Source organism: Marmota flaviventris, chromosome 3, assembly GCF_047511675.1.
Source record: "Marmota flaviventris isolate mMarFla1 chromosome 3, mMarFla1.hap1, whole genome shotgun sequence".
NCBI lineage: Eukaryota > Metazoa > Chordata > Mammalia > Rodentia > Sciuridae > Marmota > Marmota flaviventris.
The window spans coordinates 142964220-142984922 of NC_092500.1; the positions used below are offsets into that span (position 1 = coordinate 142964220).

Here is a 20703-nt window from a genome sequence, read left to right on the forward strand (position 1 = left end):
GTCTGTGGGCCTTCCTTAACTACTGTCTGTACCCACTGAAGTAGGAGCCTTCACATGGATTGTACTCATTCTCACAACAACTGGTCTCCTATGCTATGGATAGGTAAACTGAGGCTCAAAGAGGCCAAGTTATTAAGTCACTGTTATCAGTTATTAAGTCACTGTTACCCACTGAATTCAGAATAGAGGGAATTTCAAGTATAAGTTGTGACCGGTGGCAAGAGCTTTAAGTGGTCATGAATAATCAGATGAGACTTTCTCCACTTTTCACAAATGCTGTAAAATGCCCCCCAAAGAGCTGGACCCACCACTCATTCCCATTTTTTAGAAACATGTTAATTATCTGTACCAATTCCAGATTCTCTTTTCAAATAACAGGGTTACCAAATTCTGTGGTTCATGTGAGGCCCTTAACAAGGGGTGTTTTCTGAAGTGTGCCATTCTTGTGGTAGGCATTTTCATTATTTAAAACATTTTTCTGAATTTATTATAACTTTGATGAATGTTTAATATACTAATTACAATAATTTTCTGACAAATTAATTGGGTCTTGTTCTAACTGAAAATAACATGATTTCATTTCCAAAAGAGAAATGAGTTTGATCACCAAGAGGCCTGTTGACCTAACACCTAAAATAAGCTGTCCGGCTTACTAACAAGTCCCTTTTATGATGAACTAATTGAGAAGTATCTTAAACTTAAACAAGTCTCTATTGAAATAAGTGCACTGTCTAATTTTGCAAGAACTATCATCATCTGTTTTTTTCCTGTTTTTTTTTTTCTACCTGGTATGACTGAGCCTTCTTATTTAAATCCACACATACTTTCTATGTAATAATCAACATTCACTTGTCATCTGTTTTAGTCGGTTTTTTCTCTGCTGAGACCAAAAGACCAGACTAGAACAATTAAGGGAAAAAAGTTTATTTTAGGGCTCATAGATCTCAGGGCTCAGGTGAGGCAGAACATCATGGCAGAAGAGTGTGGTAGAGGATAGCAGCTCAGTACAAAGCAACCTGAGAAAGTAGAGAACTCCACTCACCAAGAACAAAATATATACCCCAAAGGCATGCCCCCAGGGACTCTCCTCTTCCAGCCACAGCCCACCTACCTACAGTTACCACCCAGTTAATCCCTATCAGGGTATTAAAGCACTGATTAGATTAAGACTCTCATAACTCAACCATTTCATCTGTCAACTTTCTTGCATAGTCTCACACATGAGCTTTTGGAGGATACCTAATATCCAAACCATAACACCTTCATAATCCACAAATATTACATAAGTTGGAGTTATTACAGAATATTAAGTTATGCTATTTATTATATTACTAGAAGTTAATATTGCATAAAATATAATAATTCATTATAGAAATTTCATTAGCATACCATTTAAATTTTTTTAATGTAATGGCTTTCTTTTCTTTATTTAGCTTTTTATTGGTGCTTTATAGGTGTACATTAGGATGGGATTTCTTGTTACGCATTCATACATGCATGCCATATAATTTGGCCAATATCACTCCCCAACACTTCCCCCACCTCCCCTTCTTCCACTCCCTGCTCCCTCTCCTCTACTGATCTCCCTTTGATTTTCATGAGGTTCCTATCCCACAACTTTTATTTTTTCTTTTTTCCTCCCTAGCTTCCACTTAGGAGAGAAAACATGCAACCCTTGACCTTTTGAGTTTGGCTCATTTTACTTAACATAAAGGTTCCAGTTCCATCCATTTTCCTACAACTGACATAATTTCATTTTTATTTATGGCTGAATAAAACTCCATTGTGCATATATGCCACGTTTTCTTTATCCATTCATCCATGATGGACACCTAGATTAGTTCCATAGATTGGTTATTGTGAATTGTGCTGCTATAAACATGGGAATGTAAAGACTTTAATCTACATTCTCTTTTCAAAATAATGCAATTTATTTAGAGTAGTGATTTAACAGACACATTAAAGTTCTCAAAATTATAATGTATTAAAATTGTCTACAATACCATAAATTATCAAATCTAAGAGTAAGATTTTCTTGTAAGAAACAAGAAATTAGAGCAAATGAACTTTGAAACTATCATAAAATTTCATTTCTATTGAAGCAAGCCATATGTTAATTATATAACAAATTATTATATCATAGTGACTTTAAATTCTTTATGACTGTGATTTAAAATTTGAATTTTCAGTGACTATATTCTATGTGTAATGGTTGATATTGCAAAATAAATATTATATACTAATTTAAATGCTGCTCAAATCCCTAAATGCTGAGACCACACTGATGGGTGGGTTGAAATAAGAGGAATAAAACGATAAGACAATGAAATGGCGGCGTGGCAGAAGCAAAAAAAAAAGGTGAACAGCTGTCCCCAAATGTCCCCCTTTCTTCATACAGCTTTGGTCCAACAGGTGATATCTTAAGTCATCATATAATCAAAACCAAGTGCTGTTCAGCAGGAAGGATGCGGGAGAAAACGCCCAAGTGGGATTGTACCCTGGATTTGGGAAAGAGGAGCAAAGGGGAGGTCCTTCCCACCTCGCAGATGTCCTGGGCACTGCTGGGTGGGAAAGTGTCTGAAGGGCCGGAGCAAGACCCACTTGCGCTCGAGGCAAAGGGGTGGGGGTGGGGCGCCGCCTCCCGGTCACCCAGTTACTAGGCAACGGGATGCCCCAGCGTGAAGCCACTGAGGGGCTAGGCAGTTGGTGGAGAGATCTTGAGCAGCAGAAATGAGCCCCGGTAATAACGGGGCCAGGGGGCTGCTCCTCTAGGGGGGACCCTGGGAAGTGGAGGGTAAAGTAGAGCGCAGCTGGGTCGCTTCACCCCTAAGCCGCAGGGATTTCCCGGGTCGTCTGGAGCGCGGATCTTCTTAACTAGCCGCTCATCCCCTGCTCTGCCCCAGAGAAGCACCCACTTCGCTCCCCGCTGCCGCTGCGTGGCGGCAGCGCGCCCTCCGGTGGCCGCAGGGGGCATGGACCACCTGGTTGGGGCTCCTGGTCGGCTCCACTCCTCCCAACGGAACCAAAGACCTTGCTGGGTTCTGTTACAGAAAAGCACACTGAGGAAGAGGACGCGGTCGACTCCGTTCTCCTTTCAGCGTCCAAGATCCTAAATGCCTCCGAGGGGTTAAAAGAAATTGGTGGCAGTGAAACAGGTAAAATCTTCCAGGCCAAGTTGCTCCTATGGCAATGATGCTACATCTGTACTGCATACAGACAACCGGCACATTGCTTAAGTCCACTGGCCCGACGGATGCACTTAGTAACTATTATGATACTAACGATAGCCACATACCACTCTAACCACGTAAATGTATCCATTCATTCGATCCTCACAACAGTCCTATGAAACAGGTACTATCCATTATCCCCACTTTACAAAGAGGTTAACTAACTCCCCAAGGTCACACAGGTAGCAAAGGATAGGGTCAGAATTCAGCAGGTTGTCTCTAGAATACAGGTCTTAACCAACACTCTACTATACTTCATCTTTAGATGGCAAGTATTGAGGTTTTTGGACAGACACTAAAAAGATACTTCTTTTCTAAGAAAACTACTTTTCACAGTAAATATTTGTGGACTACAGATTATTGTACAGGGAGGATGTTTGAAAAAAACCAAGTGGCTACAGTTTTCAAACTTTGCATGAACCGGGAATAAGGTTGTGTAAATATCCAGGTAAGGAACCCGAGGACACTGAAGCTGGAGTCTCATTTCCTTGAGAGAAGCCCTCAGTGATTATGCGCCTGTGGCTAGTGTTCAGGGGGACATGCCAGGGAAGGAGCAGAACACTTGAGCAGAGGCAGTACCTAGACAGACTAACAAAGTGAGGACCCAGTTGCTGATAACCCATGTGCATCATATAGATATCCAGAAGCAGAAAAGTGTTCAAATAGAAGCTTGAAATGGGAACGAGATTTCTGCAATTTCACAAATCCAGAACCTTCACAAATGCCTCGGCAAGGTCCCTGAAAGAAGAGACCAGAACAGCCGCACCTCAGTAGACGAAAGACAACTGGATACTCAGTCACCACCAAAATGAGAAACATCAAGTGGAGGCCAGCAGGACCAGTCTCCTATCTGCTCTTTGGCCCACCCTCCTCCATCCATGAGACTCTGGCTTCCTTGGAGAACTGTGAGGGGTAAAAGGGACAGGAGAGAAAGAGTCCTCCTCACAAAAAAACTTAAACATTAAACTGGCCCAGTATTTTACCTCCAAGAGAGTACTTAAGATTGAAGAGATGGGGATACTTCAATTTGGCAAGACTATGTGCTGTCTAGGGCGCTGGAGAAAGATGCCAATATTTATAGAAAATGAAGTTACTTATAAAATAACACAAATACTTGTTTACAAGTTACAGTCTCTCTTGCGAGAGCATAGTGTTTACAAGTGCAGGATATAGCACAGGACAGGTACTCAGTAAATGCTAGATATATCAAATCAGGTACTGCCAAGGATGGCTGGATTTGCTACAACTGAAGGCACATTAGGAGGTGTGACTTTGGACCCTCTTTCTGTATTGTCTACACTTCACTGTCACCAAGTGATCCATTCTGATTACTAAGCAACAAAATATTTACTTGATTTGCCTAAATAGTGCTAATTATTCATGCAAATAAGAACAATGAGTTCACATAATTAGCCTTTGATTCATTGAAATGAGTATATAAAGAGATACTCTTGAACTTCAGGATGACCAACATTTTTTTTTTCTAGGACCTCTGTCCTACCCAAGTCTTCATTCATTTTGTTTGTCTGCCAAACAAATATTTCTGAGCACTGCTGTGTATCCAGGGCTGTTCTATCTATTGGGATCCAAGAGTGAACACCATATGTAAGACCCCTGCCCATATGAAGCTTACCTCCTAGTCGGGGGAACAGACAGACACAGGATATTGTGTGCAAGATGGCAGTAAATCTTATGGAGAAAAGTAAGGCAGAGAAGGAGGTGTGGAGCATGTGCAATGTCAGAGGTGGGTGGGGAATGTGCAATTTTAAATAGGGCAGGTGATAGGAGAAAACACCTCTCAGCGGGTCACATCTGATGGAGGTCTAGAGGAGGTGAAGAAGCAATCACTGCACAGTTTTAGGGAAAGAGCCAGCAACTGCCATATCCTGAGTCCAGAGAATGTCAAGACCATGTGTTGTCCAGGGCGCTGGAGAAATATTGAGCTTTATTGAGCATTGACGACATATCGTGTACTGGATATAAAGGCTCTACCAACAAACTTGCCTAGAGTTATCCCCTCACCTTGTTTGTGGCAAAGCCAGGACTCAAATCCAGGCAACCCAACTCCATAGTTCATCGCTCTCACAGTCGTACAGAATGTGCCACAACTCATGGGCCTCCTACAACAAGTACTTGAATCATTGTAGCAAACCTAGTATTTGAACCTGAGAGTTACAAATCTTTGAAGCTGAGAGTCATTGCCATGTTTCATTTTTAAAACTCGTTTGCTTCCCTTACTTGGTTGGCCAGAGGTATGGCCCTAATACCTCCCACAAACACTCAATATGACATAACTTTCTGCAGCCTTTTAATAAATCCCTTAATGTTCACATTATATCTCAAGTCACTCCACTGATCTTTTCTTTTCTTTTTTTACTTTTGACACTTAAATATGAGATAGCTAGAGAATTTAAGTTGAATATAATATGAATATTTCTTGCATAGTCCATAGACCATAAGCTTCTTGAGGGATGGGACCTATCTTCCACCTCATCTAAATGCCTCCTAATACCATATGTTCAACAGGAACTTAAGAGGAACATGTGATTATGTGCTATGATAATGTCTATCTGGTTCTTTGATAGTGTCTGTGTTGCTCTTTATTTCTGAATTTTAAATTACCTTTCCTTTGGGAATAAGTAGCAGCCAAAGACTCATAAGAAAAACAAAGGGTATTTTAATAGCTTTAAAAATAGGTGAATCCAACTTTCAGCCTACTCTCTGCCTGTAGTGATCATCTGGACATTGCTAGAGAAAAACACTCATTTTTGAGTCATAACATGAATCTAAAAGGAGCGTTCAGTGCTATTTGGCAAACTTACTTTATTGCCCCCAACAAATTCTTTTTCAAACCTCTCTCTTCCAAGATAGTCATTGCACTCCTCTTGTTCTCAAATCCCCAATTCCTCTTTCCACCACCTCGCAACTCATAACACAGCCCTTTGCTGTGTGAGGAAAGTAGAAGCAGTAAGACCAAAACTCACTCACCCTCCACCTTCACCTTGCTTACCTACCTCCATCGTTACCCATATGCTCTGCCTTCCCCCTGCTTCAATGAAAGAATTGTACCTACTTAATCAAAGATTAAGTAGGGATCCCTTCTCTTCTGGAATTCTAAAGTACTTAGCTGAATTAAGTTGCTGAATAATGAACCACTAAAACAAGAAACAACACCACATACACACACACACACACACACACACACACAAAGCTGAATCATGAAGTTATAAAAATCCTTCTAGACTTTCAGTGAGAGATTTTAGAGTGAAGAAAGATGACAGATCTTCCTTCCTTAGTGTCAAATGAAATGAACTAAAAAGTGCTAGAAAACGAGCAAAAATTTCACTAGCAGCACCTGAAGAAGGAAGGGGGCACTCCCTTAGGTCACAAGATCAGAAAGTGGAGGCCAAAATTAAAAACAGAAGGTCCAGGCAAGCCAAACCATTTCCTGGCTCCTGATTCTGCCCGATTTGTAGAAGCAATAAAGCAAGTCAAAATCCTGAGAATACTCTTGAACATCCCCAACCCATTTGTGAATGAAAAAAGAGAAAACACCTTTCTGTAGGTTAGGATTCATATGTGTAGAGTGTAGCAACTTCTGGAAACAGATGGGTACACACTTGGAGATTGATTAACAAACAGGAATTTACTGTAAGAAATGCAGAGGTTCTGGGTGGTTCTGCCACTAGCCCATGGAATGGCTTTGTGGGGATTTTAAAGAGGCCCATCCTCTTCTGAGTGGATGCACACCCACCCCAAGTGCTGGTTAGTTGAGTAGAAAGAGCATAGGATGATTTGAGCCCCACACAGCCTTTTGGCCAGGAACCCTTGTCCAGTAAACAATCCTACATGACAACCCCAGGTCCAGGGCTCTGAATTGAGAGAATGAGCCAAGTCAGAAGAGTATTTCCTCAAGGAAGGTGCATACTACCACTAAATTTCTAACCAAAGTCTCAGGGAATACCACCAAAAGTATCACCAAAGAGACCAAATCCTCCAACAAAGCCTGTCAATACTGTTCCGAAAGATTTTTCCTTTTGCAGACAGCTACACTCAATTTTTACCCTGGCCCTGAATCTATAGCTCAGAGGGATAGACTAATGGGGGCTAATGGAAGGATGTAAAAAAATAAAAATCTAAAATACTATTCAAAAAAACAGAAATTCTGAACAGAATTGTCAAGGTCAAGTTAAACATGAGCCATATGACAAGAAACAGCATGGTAACTATGTAATTGTACCGTGGCCAAAAAATGAAGAGATGGAAGATAGAAAATATAGAGAGAAGCAATGTATAAACCCCATTGTGTTTTCTTAAGAATCTTTTCTTTACTATATCACTTCACTGAGTCTATAGGTTTCTTTTGAACCCTTATTTCTTCCTTGGTTTTAGCAAAAGGAATCCTATATTTAGCTTTGAACTTGTAAGTTCTTCTAATAGAAGAGGGCGGGTATTGCTGCAGGAAGGAGATGTAATTTTGAACAGCAACACCATTAAGAATAAAGAGGAAGACTAAAATTATTTCCAAGAATAATATCCTATCTTTGGTATTTAAATAGTTTTATGAGTATTATGGTTACAGAACAGAATGTAAACATCATGAAACTTCACTATGAAAATAACACAAACAGCGAATATCATGAAAAGTGGGGGTAGATGTGGAAGGAATTATAATGCTAGCGTTCTCATTTTTCTTGGGAGGAAGTAAATCAACACTGATTCACAACAGAAATAAATGTTTTAAAAACATGATGATTCTGACCTCTTATTCATGATATATTTTCTTTCTTTGAAACATTTTTCTTAACTGACACATAGTAACTATTTGTTTATGAGGTACAGTGTGGCATTTCAATGTATATATATATATATATATAATGTGTAATGATTACCTCAGGGTGATTGGCACATCCATCACTTCAGTAGCGTGTGTAATATGACCCCAGAGCCCAATGAAGGATAAGTACCCAAAATTGACAATGTTAGTTTTGGGTGGTGGAATTCCAGATAATATCTTCTTTTTGATTTGCATGACCTATTTGAATTCATTAGAAGAAGATATCTGAGTGAATAAAAAACTTTGAGATGCCTTCCTGCCTCCATCCCAGCCTTACTTCAGTTTGTTTGTTTGTTTCTTTCTTTCTTTTTCTTTTTTTTTTTTTTTTTTTTTGCCATTTTATTCCCAGTTAGATGCAAAGCTAAGCAACATCCTGGTAAACACACTGGCCCTCTCTGTCTTTGACTGAGGTGGCATTCTGCAATTGGTCACACACATCTCCAGGCTCCCAACCAGTTTGGCCCTATCAGTGATGAAGGCCAAGTGACAAAGGAGTTGGCAACCAGTTTCTACAACACCTAGCAGACTACCAATCCAAAAGAGGCCTCTTAATTAGGCACAGTGGAACATGCCCATAATCCCAGAGGCTCAGGAGGCTTAGGCAAGAGGATCACAGGTTTGAAGCCAGCCTCAGCAACTTAGTAAGATTGTAAGCAACCTAGTGGGACCCTGTCTCAAAATAAAAAGGGCCAGGGATATAAATCAGTGGTTAATGACTCTGGGTACAAATCCGTGATACAAAAAAAAAAAAAGAAGAAGAAGAAGAAGAAAAAAAACTCTTTCAAAGCCCTTATGTAAGGGCAGAACTTGTTGGGCTAGAATTAGCCTAGAAGACCGTTCAATCTTAACTCTCATTTCATTCAGTTTTTTTTTTTTTTTCACTTCTTTAATTTAAAAAAGAATTAACGCAAGTTGCCTAACATATGAACAAAGAGGGATATATGTAAGGAAATTTGCACATATCACATAGTCTCTCCCCTGTTGTATATCTATAACCTATCTTCCAGGAAATGTTGGGTATGTGATAACTATTCTCTATCGTCAAGAGAAGCTTGAGCACTTTTGTCCACTCTGTGTTGGTATTGGAAGCACCAAGGAAAAGAGAACTCAAACACTGGATACAACTACATTTGAGTCACAAAGCAAAGACAGGTTCAAGATAATTTTCTGCAGTAGCTACTGAACTCCAATGGCCAGTAGGTCACTGTTGGTAACCAATGTAGGACAACTGGTCTGCACACACCCCTCCTGTGCTGTAGCAGAATGCCCCACTTCAGGGAGATGGTAGTGTATTGGTCAGGGTTGGTCAGTTTTCATAAAATGCACACACTTGAGTCTCACCCATGGCCCATGTGGATAGTGGAATTTGGGTTTCCTCTATGTGTTGTGGGCTGGCTGCAAAATACAGTTAAGAAAAGAAGGTGGTGAAAAAAACCACATGACACTGAAAGTAATTTTGAAAAGCGAGGGCAGGATGGCTCTTTGACCTTAAGGGTTGGGCTACCACACTGGAAAGAGAGAGTGAGAGCCCACATTTGCTTTATTATATGGGGCAAACTTCAAAGGTTTTTCTATAGAATGTTCTTCTGCCAAATAAGCTAGGCAGTGGGCTGTCCAGCTCCAAATGGGTTACGCCCAACTCTGGAACTACAAGATGGGTCTCCCTAGCCAAGGGAAGGCAGAGGTCAGTGCATTGAGCAATCCATTAACTGGAAGGAACCACAAAATAGCTTGCAATGCCAAACCCGTGAAGATGTTCAAATAGCTCAGGGGAGGCCCTCCACACTTGAGCAGAACAAAGAAATACACATTGAGGCTAAAATGGGGAAATGTGTCAGGAGCTGTGGTGTATGCCTGTAATCCCATTGACTCCAAAGGTTAAGGCAGAAGGATCACAAGTTCAAGGCCAGGCTTAAGCACTTTAGGGAGACTCTCAGCAACGGATCAAAGCTGTCTCAAAATAAAAAAAAAATAAAAAGAACGGGGTATGTAACTCAGTGGTAAAGCATCCCTGGTTTCAATTCCCAAATAAATAGGTAAAATGGGGGAAAAATATTTCCACACAAGGTGATAAGTTTAACATAAACTGTGAGCACTCTGTTCATAAGGAAGTTCTTACGTGGCTGAGAGGGGACCAAAGGACTATGTACATTGAATTGCCTTTCCCAACAGAAGGAACATGTGGATCTTTCTAGTGCTTTGCTTAATAACAAGGCTCACAGTATGTTGTTAATCCAACCTGTTCTGCATTAAAAGGGGGAAAAAGTCACATTACAATTTTATTAAACTGAGAACTAATACAGTATCCTGCCAAGTCTCCCATGATATGAGGATTATTAGTTTGTTTTTTCACAAAAGAAATGTAGTCTGTATCTCAGAATCAAGGATATTTGAGCTTTTAAGATTTTTCAAGTTAGGTGCCGCAAAGTAGTGGTTTATTATAAAAGTAAAACCATAATACTCAAGTGGGTATTTTAAGTCAAATGAAAATTACTTCTTAAATTTGTGATTACCATAATGTCAATGTTAAATATTCTCATTATCTCATTGTCTTCCTATCCAAGAAAGTTAGGAATTTGCTATGTTTATTTATTGAGAAATAAAATTTAAAAATTAAACCACATTTTTTTCAAATTTACTTCTCAGAATATGGCTGCATATCAGAATCTGAAAACCAAATCCAACCACAGTCAGCACTGAAAGTGAGTCTATTTCATTTTATTAGCTCCAAAATCCTATGCAAAGGTTGATCTTGTCTGGAATAAATATTTCCCAAATGCTTGTTGGTTCTTCCACTTTGTCTTCACAAAAATCTTTATGAAAGAGCTCTGGAGAGTCAGCAAAATGACTAAGAATTTGAATCACCTGACTCTCATATGATGCTTTCTGATAATGGTAACATTAGGGGATATAAAAATCAGAACAATCCAAGATTATGTTTAGCAGCCTAAAAATATTCAATTTAATACTTTGTTTAATTTCATTATAGGTCCTTCAGCATCAGTTAGAATCATTTCAGGCTCTGCGAATACAGACTTTGCAGAATGTTAGCATGGTATGGTTCTTTTCATCTCTCTATAGGATACATTGTGACTTAACATTTATCTTCCCATCTCCTAACTACAACTACTTAGCCAGTGGATAAACTGATGTAGAATTTAACATATTAGAAGCCATGACATAGTTCAAGCTCAAAATTGTTTTGAGGAAACTACATTCTCTCTTTTATACTTATTATTTGGATATAAGGCAAAAAGAAAAAGCATTAGCTGAGTTCTAAAGTGCTATTTATACACAGTCAACAAATATGGACCCTCATTGAAAGGTTTAAAATATAAGTCAAACTGGCTTAGCGGGGGAAACATACTCTATTACCTCAAGTAACCAAAAATCCTAGAAATAGCTCACTTCAAGATGGCTTCATGTATATGATCAAGATTCATGAGGTTGGGGTTGTGGCTCAGTGGTAGAGCACTTGCCTACCATGCATGAGGCACTGGGTTTGATTCTCAGAACCACATAAAAAGAATCTATTGAATCTATCTACAGCTAAAAATATTTTTTAAAAAAATTCATGTTATCAGGAACAAGTCTCACTCCATATCTTGCTTTCCAGGAGTGAATTCTCAGACTTGATATGGTGACAAAGGGATGCTAGGAGCTCTGAGACTGTATTCTTCCAGATCAGAGTGGAAAAGAGAAGAAAGCCATGCTTGTTCTCTCCCTTAAGGACTTATACACCCAGTGTTCTTGTGCTAAGAGGAACTGCAGGGAAATGGAAGAGAAGACAAACTCTTCTGCAGAGTGATAGAATGTTCTGTTCTGTTCTGATGACAGAGATCAAAGATCTCATATTTACTAAATAATGTAAAAAAATCAAACACCTAAAATTATTTTAATATAGTTCATAAAATGTTACTGGTTCACTAAGTTATCTTTCTGATTTTGTTATTAAGAAAGATAAAAATTAGAACAATCCAATTTAATTTAATTTTCTTAAAGCCTCCTTTAATGATTCATATTTACAATAAAGTAAGCACACTTAATTTTATATTCTCTGTGATGGAAAGAATTTTTATGTATAGAAAATGAAAAAATATGGGCTGGGGCTGGGGCTCAGTGGTAGAGCGCTTGCCTAGTATGCACGAGGCACTGGGTTCCATCCTCAGCACCACATAAATATAAAATAAAGACACTGTATCCACCTAAAACTTAAAAATAAATATTTTTTAAATGTAAAAATATTTTTCAATTGTAATATCTATTATTCCTATACATTTATAAGTTTATGAATCTGAAATTCTAACATTCTCAATTTATCTTTTACAGGTACAGTCTGAAATCAGTGAGATACTGAACAAAAGTATTATTGAAGTAGAAACCCCACAATTTGGCTCAGAAAAAAATCTAGCATTCAGTACACACACTGAAAAGAATTCGGTATGTTATTTATATAGATCATTCCTACATTCAGGTGCTTCAAAATGTTACTACTACTAGTTTACCTTCAGCTTTACATTCTCCCCCTCTTCACAGGAAGAACTGACTGTCAGAGACGAAAATAAGGAAGTTTCTATCCTGAAGACCTTAAAAGACGTACGTTTACTTCTCTACTTCTGCAGTTTTCCTATTCCTTTTGGAGTCTGTGAGGGATGTTTGAGTTAGTCCAGATACTGAAAGATTTCCAAGTAAATTCAAATACAAGGCAGTTTGTATAGCCTCTCCATACACTTAGGATTGACCCAGTCTGAACTCCCTAGAGCAACAGCTAATCAGGGTGACCCTCACTGTGTCCATACTGATTTGAAATCACATTTTTTCAGGATAGTTATAACTCTAAAATGACCTAAAACTAGGAATGCAAGCAGAAGTGGAAATATTTGCTTTCCTGAAACTCTCCCTTGACCTATCTATGACCTTCTCCACCTATTTTTGATGTTCTGTTGATGGATGTTAAATTTCTATTTCTGAAATTGAAGGGTTAGTCCATGTATCTCATCCCCTCAGGAAATAAGTGCAAATTCTAAACAAATTGAGGAGATCAGAATCACAGGTTAAATGTTGTTAAATTTTCTGGAAAATAAACCATACCTGTTAGGCTTTTTTGCTGTATAAAAGTAGATACCATGTTTATTTTGGTTATATGAATAAATCATCCACAAATTATTATCTTAATTTCTTGATCATATGGCAAATGACAGTACATTTATAGTGTGCTTTTATTGTCAACAGCCTATAGAGAAGCCAGAAGAAATCTTTTCTATGGAAAAAATTCATCATTTTGAGGATTCCATGATTCGTCCTTCAATGGATGAAAAATTCAGTAGCAATAATGTTAACAGTCTCTCTCAAAGTATAAATATCCCATCCCAGACGCAGTTCAAGGACATATTAACTCTTGAGAACTTGAGAACTCCAACAGATAATTCAGCTTCAAACATAATAATTATGAACCCTTCAGAAAATTCTGACATATTGAAGAATTATAATAATCAGTACAGTTTTCTACCTAAAATATCTCAAAATGTGATATCTCAAGCAGATACAAGTATTCTGGATAAATCCAAAATGGACATGCCTTTTCTGAAGCATGGGTTTTGTGAAAATTTGGATGATATTTGCTACTCGATTAAGCAAATGAAGGAAGAGCTTCAAAAGTCACATGATAGGGAACTGGCACTTACAAGTGAACTTCAAACCTTAAAAACCAACCCAAATATTCAAAGAAATGGGAACTATGACCTGTTCCCCATTCACAAGGAAAAAATTGACTTCACTAAGGAGGAAAGCATAGAAAGTAACTTAAATGAAGATATAAAATCAAAGAGAATTTCAGAATTAGAGGCATTAGTAAGCAAGTTACTCCCACTCAGGGAAACAGTGTCAAAATTCCATGTGAATTTTTGTAGGAAATGTAAAAAATTATCTAAGAGTGAAATACACAGGGGAAAAAATAATGAGAAAAACAATAAAGACATTCCTATCAACGGCAAGACTATTACAGATTTAAAATTCCATTCCCGAGTTCCAAGACATACACTATCATTCCTTGACCAAACAAAACATGAAATAAAAGACAAAGAAGGGAAACCATTTATAGTAAAACACGGATCAGTAGTAGCTGAAAATGAGAAAACATCTAAAGTCAATTCTGTCACTGAGCAGTGTGTTGCAAAAATTCAGTACTTACAGAATTACCTAAAAGAATCTATGCAGATACAGAAAAAAGTATCAGAACTGGAAAACGAAAATCTAACCCTGAAGACCAAAATAAAGCCTCTAGTCTTTACCACACAATCTCTGATACAGAAAATTGAAAGCCACGAAAAGCAACTGAAGAATTTGGTTGAAGAAAAAAACACTATTCAGTCCAAGTTAATTAAAGCAGAAGACGACAGCAAAGAATGTCTTAAAGAATTTAAGAAAATAATTAGCAAATATAATGTTCTCCAAGGCCAAAACAAAATGCTTGAGGAAAAAAATAGTCAGCTTGCTTTGGAGAAGCAACAAATGTTGGATGCATTTGATCAGCTAAAAAGTAAGGAACATAAAATTCAGAACGATATGGCCCTTGTCACTAGTGAAAATAATAGAATGAGTATAGAAATGGAAGCAATGAAAACAAATATTCTCTTGATACATGATGAAAAAGACATTCTGGAGAAAAAAACATACCAGCTCCTCCAAGACAAAAGTTCACTTGAAAATGAGCTAAAAGAAAACCAGCTGGAGATCCTGCAGCTAAAAGAGAAGGAAAGACTGGCAAAAAATGAGCAAGAGTCGCTTCTTCAAATCTTAGAAACGATTAAAAATGAAAAACTGAACCTTGAAACAATATTACAAGATGCTACTACTGCTCGACAAATGATGGAAAGAAAAATTGAGACTCTTCAAACTTACCAAAATGCTTCAGAAGAGAGTTTTCTGAAAGAAATTAAAAATGCAAAATCAGAAGCAAATATTTATAAAAACAGCTTGTCAGAAATCAGCAAGGAATGCGAAATGTTATCAAAAATGGTAGTGGAAATTAAGACAGATAATCAAATTCTGAAAGAAGAACTAAAGAAACATAGTCAAGAAAATATGAATTTTGAAAACAGCCTCAGTCGACTTACTGAAGACAAAATGCTTTTAGAAAACTATGTAAGAAGTATAGAAAATGAAAGGAACACCTTGGAATTTGAGATGCGGAATCTTCAGCGAGAATATTTGAGTTTAAGTGATAAAATTTCTAGTCAGCATCATGACCTAACAAAAATGACTCACATTTCAAGACGAGAGAAATTCCATTTTGACAACTATAATACTTATGAAGACACTTCTAATCCTAGGAGTAGGCCTTTAGCTCATGATTTGAAAGGTATGTATGTTGTGGTAGATTAGTAGAGACGTGTCAAGAGTCTTATAGCCTATTGGGCACTAACCAGAATACAGAAATAAGAAGGAAACTTTAAGATGAATACCATTTAGGTTATGAATAACATTCATAACCAATTTACTATATAATGGAATTATTGGGGGATTTTGTGTTTTAAATGAAATTCATATTTTATTTATATTACTCATATACATTGAATATGCAAAAAGAATCTTTGGGCAGGGAGCAAGAGTTTTAAAATTATTATTCTGAAGTATATTAAGCATTCCCATTTTAAAAAAATAAATACTCTTTTTTTTTCCAGGAATTCCAAGTAAACTGTATCAAATGTTTCCATCCAAAATATGTAAATAAATTTCCAAAACTCAATGTTTCCAATACTTTTGTCCAAGTACTTTTTCCCACAGCATAGGATTATAATTACCTTTTAATTGATTAAACTAGTTTTTAAAATCAGAATTTGTCAAGAACTGTGAATAAACTGAGATTTTACCCAATTAGTAAGCAAATGTTAGCCTGCCACAATTTTATGGAATCTAGTAAAAGACATGAAACTCCTGGATCAGAGATAAAGAAAAGGTTTGTTATAATGATAGCAGTAGATAGAGTATTGACATTTTTGCATCATTTCTCCAAGGCTTAATTCCTGAAGAGAACTACAAAGTGGGCTGCATTATAGGAGAGAAACCCTGAGTTTATGAAAGCCAAATATTTTATAGTGTGCAGTAAGCATGACTGCTCTTTGCTCTAGATGGAAACACTATTTTATTGAGAGTAAGATTCCTAACTTGTCTCCAAAGGAAATACAAGCTGTAGCTTCCAAAGCTATGAGCAAAACTGTCCTTTGCTCCAGAGGACAGCACTCATTATTCTTGTCTATAAGCTATACAATTCCTTGTTGAATTTTGTCAAATGTTTTTTCTGCATGGTTTTCCCCCTTTAATTTAAAGGGTAAATTAAATTAATTTTGAAGTATTACATCAACCTTGCATTCCTGGATCAAGCCCCACTGGGTCACTTTATATTATTCTTTTAATGTATACTCCTGGATTTGTTTTGATAATATTAATCATTTTGTTAAGAATTTCTACTTCTGTATAGGATATTGGTTTGTTACATTATTTTTTGCAAGAATTATTGGGGAATTGGTATTATTGATAAGTAATATTATTTCTTCCTTATTACATAATGGAATTCACCAGAGGGTCTGGATTTTTCTAAATGCAATGGTTCCAAATTGCAAAATGAATTTTACTAATTGATATACAACTATTCAGGTTTTCTATTTCTCTTTATATTTTGAAAAATTGGACATTCTGAAGAATTTGTACATTCAAGTTCTTAAGTGTAGTGGCATGAAGCTGTTAGTAATAGTCCATATGTTTTTAATGTCCAGAGGACCTGTGACAATATACTCTTAACTTCTGACACAGATAATTTGGGGTTCTCCTTTTTTTTAATTTCTTTTTCCTTTATCAGTCTTGCTAGAGCTATATCAATGTCATCGCTCTTTTTTGGATACCAGCTTCTTGTTTCATTAACTTTTTTCTCTGTTGATTTTTTTATTCCATTGATTTCTGTTCCTCATTTAACCATTTTCTTCCTTCTGCTTATTTTGGTATTAATTTGTTCTTTCTTTAGTTTCTTAAGGTGGAAGATTAGGTATGTGGTTTGAAACCCTCGTCTTTATCTACTCTGTACATTTAAAGCTATAACTTTCAAGCACCACTTTAGCTGCACCACACTCATGTTTTTTCACTTAGTTCAAAATATTTCCTCTTTTATTAGTTATTGTTTGATCTAGCTGAATATTTAGAAGCAACTTGCTTAATTTCAAATATTTGGAGATTTTCAGATATCTTACTGTTACTGATGCAGAAATTATGTATGATCACAGAGCATACTACACATAATTTGGTTGTTTTGATTCGGGAAGACTTATTTTATTGCCCAGAATATGTTCTATCCTGGTTAATGTAAACTTGAGAAGAATGTATATTCTGCTATTATTGAATGGAGTGTTCTATAAATGTAACTCAGCAGAGGTGGTTACAGTGTTGAAAAAATCTGCATCTTTACTGCTCTTCTGTCTACTTGTTCAATTACTGATAGAGAAATAGGAAAATGGGTTTTCTCATTCTATCAGTTTTTGTTTCATGTGTTTTAAAGTCTTTGATGTGTGCATGCACATTTAGCACTATTCTATCTTATTGGTGAACTGTTCCCTTTATTATGAAATAACCCTCTTTATCCCTGATGATACTCCTTGTTCCAAAATCTTTGACTGATACTACTCTAGTCCCGCTAGTTGTTGTTAGTGTTTACATAGCATTATATGTTTTTCTATCCTTTTATTTTGTAATGCTGAATTGGAAGGAAAAATTTTTAATAATCAAACAGTATATACCATCAAAAATTGACTACTAAACCCTGAAAGTCAAATGTAAAATCAAATAACTGAGAAAAGAACTAATGATGAGCAGTATACCCTTTTAAACACAGAACTAAGATTAAAGAATAGTAAGAATTATAATTACAAAGTAGTATATCATTTAAAAAACATTGGCAAAATAGAACAAAGCAAATATAAGCGAACAGTTAGGTACACCCTTTTACTTTTATTTAACCTGTCTTTTGTCTATTGTGTTTACTGCCACATCTCAGTGCCCAGAAATATGCCTGGAACTTTTGTTAAATAAATAATAAATGAAAAAGCTGCCACTGTGCTAGAGAGTATCCGATAAAGCTTGGATATTCACTTGGTAGGAATGTTATGAAGACTTTTAAGCATCAAGAAGTTTAAATGAGACAACATTTTAGGTCTTTTCCTAACGGAAGTGTAATGACCCCACATTTCTTTGTGAAGATTTTTATGGCTTTCCGGCTATTTCCCATAGGTTTCTAACCAGTGTCCTTAATAAGATATGGGACAGCACAAACTGGCAAAAGACCTTTCCAGTCAACTTGTGCTCTATACTTGATCTCCTAGAAGTAAATAATCTCCACCTTACTCTATTCTCTAATTCTGATAATACATTTAAGAATTATCATTCTTTCTATGGAGAACTGGTAAACTAGGGTACAAAATGGAATCATAAATTGATGGAAAGCAGACAGAATGCCTGGCTTTGTTTTTGTTGGTTGTGCTATGTTGGACAATATACTTGACATCTGTTTCCCTCCATTTCTTAATTTGTTAAATGAAGATTAAATAATAAATATAAACAATATGTAATCATATGGGGTGGTGTCATGACACAAGGCTAAACCAGTCAGGATCACTCCAGGTGAACTGAGCTGGCACACAGAGACAGAGAAATACCTTTTCCTTTGGGTTCTGGGATGGCTCCTCTGACCCAGCTCCCACAAAGGAGGCAAGGTAGGCAAGAAAAAGAAAGAGCACAACTGGAACCTGGTTTTATTGGGGATAAGCCATTCAAATGAGGCAAGGGGTAGGATTACAAACGAACAGGTGAGTGCAACTCAACCCACCAGGTGACACCTACTCCTGGAGCCATGCCTCATTATCTCAGTGGAGATAAAGCCCAAGTTATTGTAGGACTTAAGGACTTAAGGGCATGTATTTCCAGAGCAGCTCCCAACAAGATAGTACTTGACACTATTATAATAAACATTCTATAAGCATTTTTGTATTTTAAATGAGTTAATATTTTTAAATCAATTATAACTAATAAAATTCAAATTAGCAAATACAACTTATTTACAAAAACTACTTGATGGATGGATTCTCCCTGTGACCTACCTGCACGGCCAGTGAACAGTTGAACAGCTCTGAAACATGAGCCATGAGCAGATTGAAAATATAGTGAGAATAAAAAAATAGAAATAAAGAAAAAAAAGGCAAAGACATGAAAAATAGATGTAGTGGGCCAGTTGGTGAGAGAGTCCTAAAGGAATCTTAAGCAACAAGAGCAGGGGCTCCGTGTGTTAATTTTATAGGTCTTAAACATCAAAGGGATTCACTGTGAAAAGGCTTCTTGAGGTGAATAGGAAGATGTTGTGAGCAAAACAGTTTAATTGGAGTTTATCAGTTTGCACTCATCTACTTCTGGGCTGCCAGGATTAGAATTCAAGGCTTTTGAACTAGTAAATTCCATGACAAACACGGAATTCTATCAACAGGAGTTATTTACAAATGGGCATTTGCCTCCTTGCCAAAGGATTCCCAAGAGAGGAATCTCATTGTCCAAGGTTACAGAGAAATACCTTTTCCTTTGGGTTCTGGGATGGCTCTGGGATGGAGTCCCAGCTCCCAAAAATGGATAATAATGATTAGTCTTTTAAAAAAATGTGTGTGTGTTGTATAGCCAGGGAAATATTTTTAATTTGGTCTTTGTGATAATTCTTCTAGGTAGATTATGAGCAAAGAGTCTCCAGAGGTTAAGTAATTTGCTTCAATATACATAGCTAGTAATAGGTTGAACCTGGTTTATTATTCTTAATGTATGCTGCATACACTTTAATATAAAAAGAACAAAAAAGTCTCTAAAGACTTTAAATAAGTCTCTAAAATCTCCAAAGAAACAGGATAAGATTTCCAGAAATGGGTGATGTCACTGCTTAACTTTTTCTCTAGTTCCCTTAGAAGTGTCTTGACACTCTCATTTCTTTGGAATTAAGTTTTTCTTCCATGATCAAATTAACATCCACAATCTTTGTTTAGATTCTGAGCCTTGAACAAATACAATTAGATGATATGTAGCAGAAATTAATGGCTGTCTAAGCAAGATTTTTCTTCCCTTTTTCACTGTTGGTGGACACAGAATATTCAAGTCACATAGGCTTCTTTTGGGAAAGCAGATACCTTGATGTCGAAGTCTTCAAGAGATAGGATGCCAGTGACTCTTACCTGCTCATGCCTGAGTTCTGAACAATAAAGCTGCTTCACGGGAAACTATTTCATGCTGTATTTTTTTATTTCCAAAGCTTAAAAAAAAAAATGAACTTGTAAGAAAACAATCAGCCAGGTGCACTCCTGGCACATGCCTATAATCCCAGTGATTCTGAAGGCTGAGGAAGAAGGATTGCAAGTTCAGGACCAGCCTGAGCAACTTTGTAAGGCACTAAGAAATTTAGTGAGACCCTATCTCAAAAATGAAATATTTACAAAAAGGGGTGGGGACGTGGCTCAGTGATTAAGCACCCTTGCTTTCAATCCCTAAAACAAAACAATGGGCATCCTTGTTTGCACCCCTTTAATTGAATGCGTGTTCCTCTCCTGAGTCCCAAAAATCTTA

General features: G+C 37.0%; 1 protein-coding gene across 1 annotated transcript; it reads left to right on the forward strand.

Annotated features, from left to right (window-relative positions):
* The first annotated feature begins 2465 nt into the window (after positions 1–2465).
* Ccdc110 (coiled-coil domain containing 110) lies at positions 2466–15799 on the forward strand. The gene is made up of 7 exons (XM_027927164.2): positions 2466–2565; positions 2904–3155; positions 10714–10769; positions 11057–11122; positions 12397–12507; positions 13300–15427; positions 15750–15799. The coding sequence occupies exons 1-7, from the start codon at positions 2466–2468 to the stop codon at positions 15797–15799; spliced, it is 2763 nt and encodes a 920-aa protein (XP_027782965.2).
* Positions 15800–20703: the final 4904 nt, after the last annotated feature.

Excerpts from the sequence above, each read along its gene's own strand:
- Ccdc110 (XM_027927164.2), top strand. The coding sequence starts at position 2,466 with ATGCGGGAGAAAACGCCCAAGTGGGATTGTACCCTGGATTTGGGAAAG. Across the intron at positions 11,123-12,396 it reads CTTTGCAGAATGTTAGCATG|GTACAGTCTGAAATCAGTGA; the intron begins GTATGGTTCTTT and ends TATCTTTTACAG. Across the intron at positions 15,428-15,749 it reads TTTAGCTCATGATTTGAAAG|GAATTCCAAGTAAACTGTAT; the intron begins GTATGTATGTTG and ends TTTTTTTTCCAG.